The sequence below is a fragment of the Silene latifolia genome, chromosome 11 (genome assembly GCF_048544455.1).
Source record: "Silene latifolia isolate original U9 population chromosome 11, ASM4854445v1, whole genome shotgun sequence".
NCBI lineage: Eukaryota > Viridiplantae > Streptophyta > Magnoliopsida > Caryophyllales > Caryophyllaceae > Silene > Silene latifolia.
Window position 1 is genome coordinate 85,491,385 of NC_133536.1, and position 8,811 is coordinate 85,500,195.

General features: G+C 39.9%; 1 protein-coding gene and 1 non-coding gene across 2 annotated transcripts; both read left to right on the top strand.

Moving 5' to 3' along the window:
• The first annotated feature begins 1,092 nt into the window (after window positions 1-1,092).
• On the top strand, window positions 1,093-1,671 carry LOC141613620 (uncharacterized). Its single transcript, XM_074432364.1, has one exon. It carries the CDS (start codon window positions 1,093-1,095, stop codon window positions 1,669-1,671), a length of 579 nt encoding a protein of 192 aa, XP_074288465.1.
• Window positions 1,672-7,060: 5,389 nt separating this feature from the next.
• Window positions 7,061-7,167, top strand: LOC141615995 (small nucleolar RNA R71). The gene has a single exon (XR_012530376.1). It is a non-coding gene; the product is annotated as a small nucleolar RNA R71 (small nucleolar RNA).
• Window positions 7,168-8,811: the final 1,644 nt, after the last annotated feature.

The window sequence follows — 8,811 nt, forward strand, 5'->3', positions numbered from 1 at the left end:
CAATTTGTGGGGAAAAGGACCCAAGCATTTTGCCAAGAGTGGAATATTAACCTGGTAACATCAACCTCTGGATATCCAAAAGCTAATAGCCAGGCTGAATCAAGCAATAAGGTAGTCATAAGCTGCCTAAAAAAGAAGCTGAAAAGAAGACGAGGCAGGTGGGCTGAAGAACTTCCATTAGTGCTATGGGCAGACAGGACAACTCCAAAAACTGCAACACGCCAAACACCTTACTCCTTGGTGTATGGCTGTGAAGCTGTCATTCCTGCAGAAGTACAGGTGCCAACATAACATCAAGGTACAGCCTGAACAATGTTGAAGCAAACAAAGACCTAATGCAAGATAACTTGGTCCTAATAGAAGAATTAAGAGACGCTGCCAAGATCAGGATGGCATCATATCAACAAGCAGTCGCCAGGACTTATAATAAAAACGTCAGGATCAGAGTCTTTAAATAAGGAGACCTCGTCCTACGCAAGGTATTCCCAAATAAAAAAGAAAAATCAGCAGGCAAACTGGCTCCCACATGGGAAGGCCCTTACTTAATCGATTCAATTGTTGGACAAGGAGTATACAGGCTCCAAACGCTAGAAGGGGAAATGATCCCAAGATCCTGGAATGTAACTCATTTAAAATTATTCCATATGTAAAGATCAGATCAGGCTACAATCAGGTATAAATTCAATCACTACTCAACCTAACGTGCTACTTGATGAACTACATGTTTTACATGCCTTGTCTGTGACTTATATCTGCTCAACTAACCTATTTATTTACTTCTTGAATCCTGAACAATTATACATGATAAAATATTATATGCCGTCAAACTTCCCAAGTAGACGGTTTCGCAAAATTTTTCTAACATGCAACTACATGCAATTATCAACTAACATATATACATCCTAATGCATATGATTCTACCAACTAATATGCCAAATAATCTAAATGCAAGTCCTAAATTCACATTGTTTATACTGCATCAATCAAAATAAAGCCACATAATCATTAACATAAAGAGGAAAAAGGAGATTGGAAAGATCATACCATGCGGTCTTCAATATCCTCATGGCTCGGATGTGGCGTAGTCGATCAATGCTAGCTACTGGTTTTCAGGGCAATCGGTGGTTAGCAAGTCCAAAAGGTTATACTGTCACTTCTGGTTACCAGTGGATGCAGGGAACACACCCCCCTGTCCACTGGTATAAGGATGTTTGGGATGGCTGGGCTACTCCTAAGCATTCTCTCATAGGCTGGCTGATCAAACATGAAGCATTGAACACAAGAGTTAAGCTGTTCTCAATAGGCCTGTGTAATACTAACAGGTGTGTTCTCTGTGAAAAGGAAGAAGAAGGGCATGGCCATCTCTTTGGGAGCTGTGATTATAGCTCTAAGGTTGTTGCTGTGCTAGAGGACTGGTTGCATATTAATTTGAGCACTGTCACTGGTATATCTAAGACACAGAAGAAGGTTTATAGAGTGATCGATCGGGCTTTGGTATGCGATCTGGATGGAGAGAAACTTGATTGTCGTGTTGATCTTAAGCTGAGGAGACCTGATATTGTTGCAGATGAGATCAAAGCTACTGTGAAGGAAAGACTGATACATGTTGTTACTAGGCCTGTGTTAGTAGGGGATAAGGATTGGCTTGCAAGCTTAGGAATTAATATGTGATGTATTGTTAAGCCTAATTGTATTATCAAAAGTGGACTACATGTAATTCTGATTATTTCATTAATCAAAGCTCACATTTCACCAAAAAAAAATATATACAAGACTACACTACAAAGGAAATGAACTTGTTTTTGGATTTTCAATTTTTCAATTTTTTCAATTTTTTTTTGATTTTTTGAATAAAAGTTAAGTTAGAATTTCCCATCCCCACACTAATATGGGCATTGTCCTCAATGGCCAATACGATAGGAAATTATGCAAGTATGATGCATGATTTCTAGACTAAATGCAAGCTATACTAATCTACACTACATGATGCATGGGTTTTTGTTTATGACGGAGAGCGTAATTTAGATTACCTCCCGTTGCGTATGCATGTACTTCCCCAAACCGAGATAGACATTAATTCTAATGTCTTAAATTTTGGGGTAGTTCATGCACACAAGATGCAATGCATGAAACTATATGTTGTCATTTTCGATTTTTCATGTGGGAACAATAAAAAGAACACATCAATGGGGCCGAGGTGTTAGTCCTCGTGTTTCTAGGACTCTCCAAACTATGATCAAGATAAAAATAAAGAAAATAAAGAAAGAAGTAGACAAACCTCAAGAGGGTAGGAGCCTCCAAAGTTTGCTAGTCCTCCATCATATCATCATTGTCATCATTTTCCTCCATAGAAGCGGAATCATCTCCACTCCCCTCTTCACTTCCTTGATCTTGCTCACTTCCTTCATCATCTTCATTAGCCTCTTCTTCTTCATCTACCTCTTCATCAACACCCTCATCATCAACAACCTCATCATTGACATTCTCATCTTCACCCGATCTTTCACCCCTAGATGTGCTTGGAAAGAAGACTTCCCTATCCGCCCAACTAGGCAAAGGACATGATGGATCAAGTAGTCCTTGCCTAGATAAATGAAGGAGGGGTGGATATTGGGCCAATTATGCATCTACTCGATCATTATAGGCTTGTTTATGCATCTCTCTCATGAGGAGAGTCATGTAGTCATTGCCCACTTCAACGTCTTTGGGTTTGAACTCTTGATATGTGAATGGGTAGGGTGGTGTGACAATGGAAGAGGAGGGCTCTTCAATCTCGCCCCTTTGTTGACGGATGATGTACTCGGCGTCCTTGGAGAGTGAAAGAAGGTAGTTTGTTCGATGAGCACTTAACCGACAAATCTTGGAAGGCAAAGTGAAAGATCTAGCATCATTGGTTAGCCACCCATAGTTGGTGTCAAGAGAATTATGCTTGACCCACTTGTACTTGTAAATCATGGCGTCCATGTCAATGAGATGACCCCCTTTGATCGCCACATAGGTGTTATCCCTGTTGAAATTTGCGTCAAAGTGCTTGGCCAAGAGAGTAACTAGACCTCCATTTACAATATGAGCGGTGCCTTCCTTACCACAATCAACATTAAGCCATCTTTCCATCAAAAGCCTTAGAGCATTGTAGGGCTTAGTGAATTCCCATCCGACATTTAAGGCCAACTCAAGTAGAACATAATCGAGCTTGGTGAAGTGATTAGTGCCTTTTCTTGCTATTATAGTATTCCCGATGACCTTGTGCCACACTCTAATGCCCGGGTGGTGGACTAATAGAGCGCGACAAGCATGAAAGCTCACAAATTTCTTCCCGGAAATCGCCTCCCAAAGAGGAGCGGGGTCATACTTTTCGGGCATCTTGTGATAATATGGTGTATCACTAAGGCCTAATACCTTACTCAAAACATCAAAGGTGATGAGCCTATTCACATTGGCAAGACGAAACTCGATGTATTCTCTAGTCTCTACCTTAGTCACTTTCAATGAACTTTAGAATTCCAAGGTAAGGGAGGGGTATGTCAATTCTCTTGTAGTAAACAATTTACCCAACCCCATGGCTTCAAAGAAGGCTTTTGTTTGTTCAAGGACACCCAATTTGTTCAAGGCATCTTCACAAATGAATTTGGTGGGCAAAATGGCTTTCTTAGCATACTTGGCAAATGTATCCCTATGGGAGTTAGAAATGAAAATTACCTCCGGATAGTTTGATAATTGAGCAATTTCCGGAGTTGTTGATGTGGTTGCTTCCAAGGGAGGATCTTGTTGTTGTTGAACTTCCAAGTTTGCATTAGAGATCACCATAGCCATTGAAGCTTTCTTTGCTTGAAGGCTTTGTTGCCTTTACGAAAGTGTCTTTGCCTTGAGTGCCTTTGTTGCTCCTTTTGTTCTTGCCATTGTTGATTACACCAAGAAAAGGTTGAAAATCTTCAATTTCTAATTATACCCAAATCTATTTAAGATGAAAGGATTTGTCTTTGTATTTCAAAAACCGACTCAAAGGTTGAAGATTTTGGTGCTTGGATTGATTATTGTTGCAAAAGGAGTGATTAATTGTTGTTGTAAGGAAGTTTGGAATTGATTTTGTTGAATTTGGTTGAGGAAATTTTGTTTTTGGTGATGGAGAGGATGAGGGTTTTGGGGTTTTGGGGTTTATGGGTAGTGTTTGAATGAATGAATGAAATGAATGTGGGAGGGTGTATTAAAACACCCGAAAAATTCAAAACAGCAGGGGAAGACGAGCGGATTCCTGTCGGGACGCTCGGATTCTGCTCAAATGGGCTTCAGGAAAACTCGCCTAAGACGAGCGTCTTTCAAAGAAGACGAGCGGATTCTTTAATTCAGGACGAGCGGCTTCCCTTTAAGACGAGTGGATTCTCTTACAGGAACTTTTCTTAATCTGCACTGGCAAAAAGACGAGCGTCTTTCTACAAAGAGGAGCGGCCAGTTTCAGACGAGCGTCTTCTCAGCTGGGACGCTCGGATTCTCTTACAGACCAAAATTTTTCATTTTACAGCTCATTTGGACGGACGGATTCTTCCACAGATGCTCGGATTCATATAAGACGAGCGGATTACCCAGAAGCCGCTCGGATTCCACCTGGTCTACCCGGATTCAGGTCCATCTGTGCACTTGCATATCCCGTGTCATTTCCATTCTTCAAATCCCGTGTTCTTCATTGTAAGGGCACTACAAAGGCATGAATAGCCTAGGCAATTGCTATCCCCACACTAAGTTAACGAACTACACATCAATAAAATCATTAGTCTCTCCCTCACTTCTCTCAAAAATGATGAATATCTTGATCAAGGCACAAAAATCCAAAAATGACAAAAATGCAATGCAAGAATTAAAATGCAAGTTAGGGAGTTAGAAATATTTACAAATGGTGGTTTGGAGAGGACTCCACCAAACTCTCATCCTTAGTGAGATGTCATGGGGGCATGTTCAAGGTGTTGTTGATGTTACTCAACACCTTGAAGAAGTAGTCAAAAGCTTGTTCATTATCATGATAAAGATCCTCAATAAATCTTTGCACTTGTTGTCCTTCATGTTGGTCTTGATCGATAGCATTACCAATGTAGGGATTGAAAATCCCTTCAAACTCATCGTCCCAAAGACCGCAAACTTCGTCTACTTGATCATTAAAAATCTCTTGAGTTGATAGAGACAACTCTCCTCCTTTCTTGTTTTGGCCAATGAGGCCATCCTCGTCACTTGTCATAGGTAAGCTTTTCAAGCTCTCTTTGTTGCTATTCTCTTGCTCTTTTGATGGAGCATCATCAACTTTCTTTTTCCATTGGAATTCTGACTTCTTCCTATCATCCTTCCGGGTATAATGATCAACCATAAAACATGGTTCATGCAAACGGGGAGCTCTCATGGTTTTGTCAAGATTGAAAGTTATGCTCTCATCTCCCACCTCTAGAGTGAGCTCTCTCCATGCTTCACATCTATTACCGCCCCCGCGGCGTGCAAGAAAGGTCTACCTAGAATGATTGGAATATTGGAGTCTTCTTCCATGTCAACAATGACAAAGTCCACCGGGATGAAAAATTTCCCAACTCTTACGGGAACATCTTCCCATATCCCTAATGGTGTCTTCGTCGATCTATCGGCCATTTGGAGTGTAATATTGGTACATTTAAGCTCTCACATCCCTAACCTTTTACTCACCGAATACGGCATAACACTCACACTAGCCCCTAGATCACATAGGGCTTTGTTGATCGTTGTGTTGCCAATGGTACACGGTATTGAGAAGCTTCCCGGATCTTTAAGTTTCGGAGGTGAACTCCCTTGAAGGATTGCACTACTCACCTTAGTGAAGGCGATAGTTTCAAGCTTCCGGATCGACTTCTTTTTCGTAAGGATCTCCTTTATGTACTTTGCATAGGCCGGCACGTGATTGATTAATTCCTTGAAAGGAATCGAGACTTCCAAATTCTTCACAATTTCCAAAAATTTTCCAAGTTGGTCATCAAATTTGGGCTTAGCTTGACGACTTGGAAAAGGAAGTCTAATCACAATGGGTTCCTTCTCCTTGGCCTTGTCTTCATTTTTCTTTGAAACTTCTTCTTTTGATGGTTCTCCATCCTTGGAGTTTTGCACAACTTCTTCTTTGTCACTAGCTTCCACAACTTCATCCTCAACTTGCTTCTTCGGTGCTTCATATCTCGTACCACTCCTCAAGTGAATGGCACTAACCGTTTCATGTCTCGAGGGATTACTTTGAGGTGGTAATTGCCCCTTTTGTCTTTGAGAACTTGAAGATGCTAGTTGAGTCAATTGGGTTTCCAACATTTTGGTGTGGGCTAGAATGTTGTTGATGGTGATTTCCTTTGCTTGACTATCCTTTTGCATTTGAGTGAAAAACTCTTGTTGATTCTTTTGCATTTGAAGGACCGCTTTTTGAACATCAAAACCTTGGTCATTTTGTTGATTGTATGGAGTTTGATTTTGGTAACCTTGGTTTTGGTTGTAAAAAGGTCTTTGATTTTGGTTTCTCATGGGAGGTGGGGTGTATGTTGGTTGAGGGTTTTGAACATTTTGGCTCTTGTATGAGAGATTTGGGTGGAATTTGGTGTTTTCATTATAATAATTGAAAAAAGGGGTACCACTCTTGTATGCTTGAAAAGCATACACTTGTTCCTTTGTACCCCTACATTCACTTTGGTCATGTCCCAAAGTTCCACAATTCTCACATATCCCACTTGGGATTGATGAAGATGCCGTCATGGCATTAACATGTTGCTTTGGTGATTTTGAGGCTTCTTCAAGTCTAGCCATAGCTTTTTCGAACTTCAAATTGATGGTATCAATGTAAGTACTAAGTTGAGCACCCAATTGAGTAATAGAGTCCACTTCATGCTTTCCTCCCCTAGTAGCCTTGCGAGGTCTACTATATTGTGAATTATAGACCGCCATTTCCTCAATCTTGTTCCAAGTTTGATTATCGTCAACTTCGGTGAACAAACCATTTGATCCCATGTTGAGAATGTTTCTTGAGTCTTCATAAAGACCATTCCAAAATTGTTGTACCAAGAACCACTCGCTAAGTCCATGATGAGGACATGAGCGACAAATTCCCTTGAATCGCTCCCAAGCTTCATACAAGGATTCTTCATCTCTTTGCTTAAAGCCCGTAATTTGAGCTCTTAGCATGCTGGTCTTTTCCGGTGGGTAGAACTTTTTGTAGAAAGCTAGAGCCAATTTCTTCCAAGAGTCAATTCCGAGAGTAGCCTTATCAAGGCCTTTCAACCATTGTTTTGCGGTCCCAATTAGAGAAAAAGGAAATAAGACCCATCGAATTTGGTCTTGAGTTACACCGGTTTGAGAAATCGCATCACAATAGTCACAAAAAGTCTCCACGTGAGAGTGAGGGTCTTCACTAGGCATCCCCCCAAATTGGCTTCTTTCGACTAATTGGATAAATGCGGATTTGGCAATGAAATTTCCGGTTAAGTGTTGTGGTGTGGGAGTACCATTGGGTAGGTTCTCCTCGGTTGGTACGGAATGTGATGAAAATTTAGGCATTGTGGGTTGATTTTGTGTTGGATTTTATGTTGGGTTCTCCTCACCTTCTCTTGCAAAAGGGTTGATGAACTCAATAGCGTTTGGTTGAATATCTACAACCTCACCAATACCTCTCAAAGTTCTTCTAGCAAGTCTTCTATTGTTTGTCAAAGTCCTTTCAATTTCGTGATCAAAGGGTAACAAGTTACCTTGTGATCTTCTAGACATGCAAAATATCAAACAACTCGAAAATAATTAGAACAAACCTTGAGGAGTTTTACTTCCCCAAGGCAAAGAAAGACACAACTAATATTTATAACTCCACAAACAACTCTACTATTAGTAAAGAGGCAAGTAAAGGTCGGATCCCAAGGGACGGGTATTGAAGTGAGATTTTCAATTGTAACTAGCGGTGTCTAGGGGTGTCACAATTTGGGGTTGGAATAAAAGATCACTAAACTAAATAGCAATAAAAGTAAACAAGCAAGAAGATTAAAAAGGGGTGTAAACAATTGATAAAAGGCACTAGGGTGTCACGGGGTCATAGGGGATTCATGGGAATTGATCATACAAACATATTCTCAAATTATAAGCAAGCAATTATTGTTGTGATGGATCGAGTTGGTTTATATCTTACAATCCTAGGAAAGTTTGGGTCCCGGAGCCAAATCGATTAGATTGTACAACACCTACAAGTCGACTTAATCTTCCCTACTCAACTATATGCATAGTCTAATGAGACTAGAGTTGGTTTATGTCTTACAAGTCTCATTGAAAAGATAGGTGATGGGTAAAAAATGCAAGGATTCATAGGCTCGCATTTCATCAAACATAACATGTGCATATGTTGAGATCACAACAAGCAAGCAAATAAACTATGAAAGCATATTAATTTAAGCATGAATCATCCCCCATGTTGGTTTCCCCTAATTACCCATTAACCCTAGTTAAGGAAACTACTCACTCATTATCATGTTGAACATGCTAGCAAAGTTGTCAATCATACCAACAAAGTAAAACATGATGAATAAATGAAGATGATTAACAATAATTAAAAAGGGATTAAGAGAATTATACCTACTAATGATTCCAATAATAAAGCAAAGAATAATAGAAGTACTTGATGATTTATTGGAAGGTTGTCAATCTCCCAATAATAACCCAAATAATCTTCAATTACCCAAAATAAAAGATGAACAAAAGAGTGATTAAGGAAATGAGATTTGTATTAAGACTTGATTAAAATTTGATTACAATATTAAAGAGAGATTAGATTGATATAAACTACACTAG

What these genes read in the sequence shown, in the direction of transcription:
- LOC141613620 (XM_074432364.1), top strand. Translation starts at nt 1,093, where the DNA reads ATGCTAGCTACTGGTTTTCAGGGCAATCGGTGGTTAGCAAGTCCAAAA.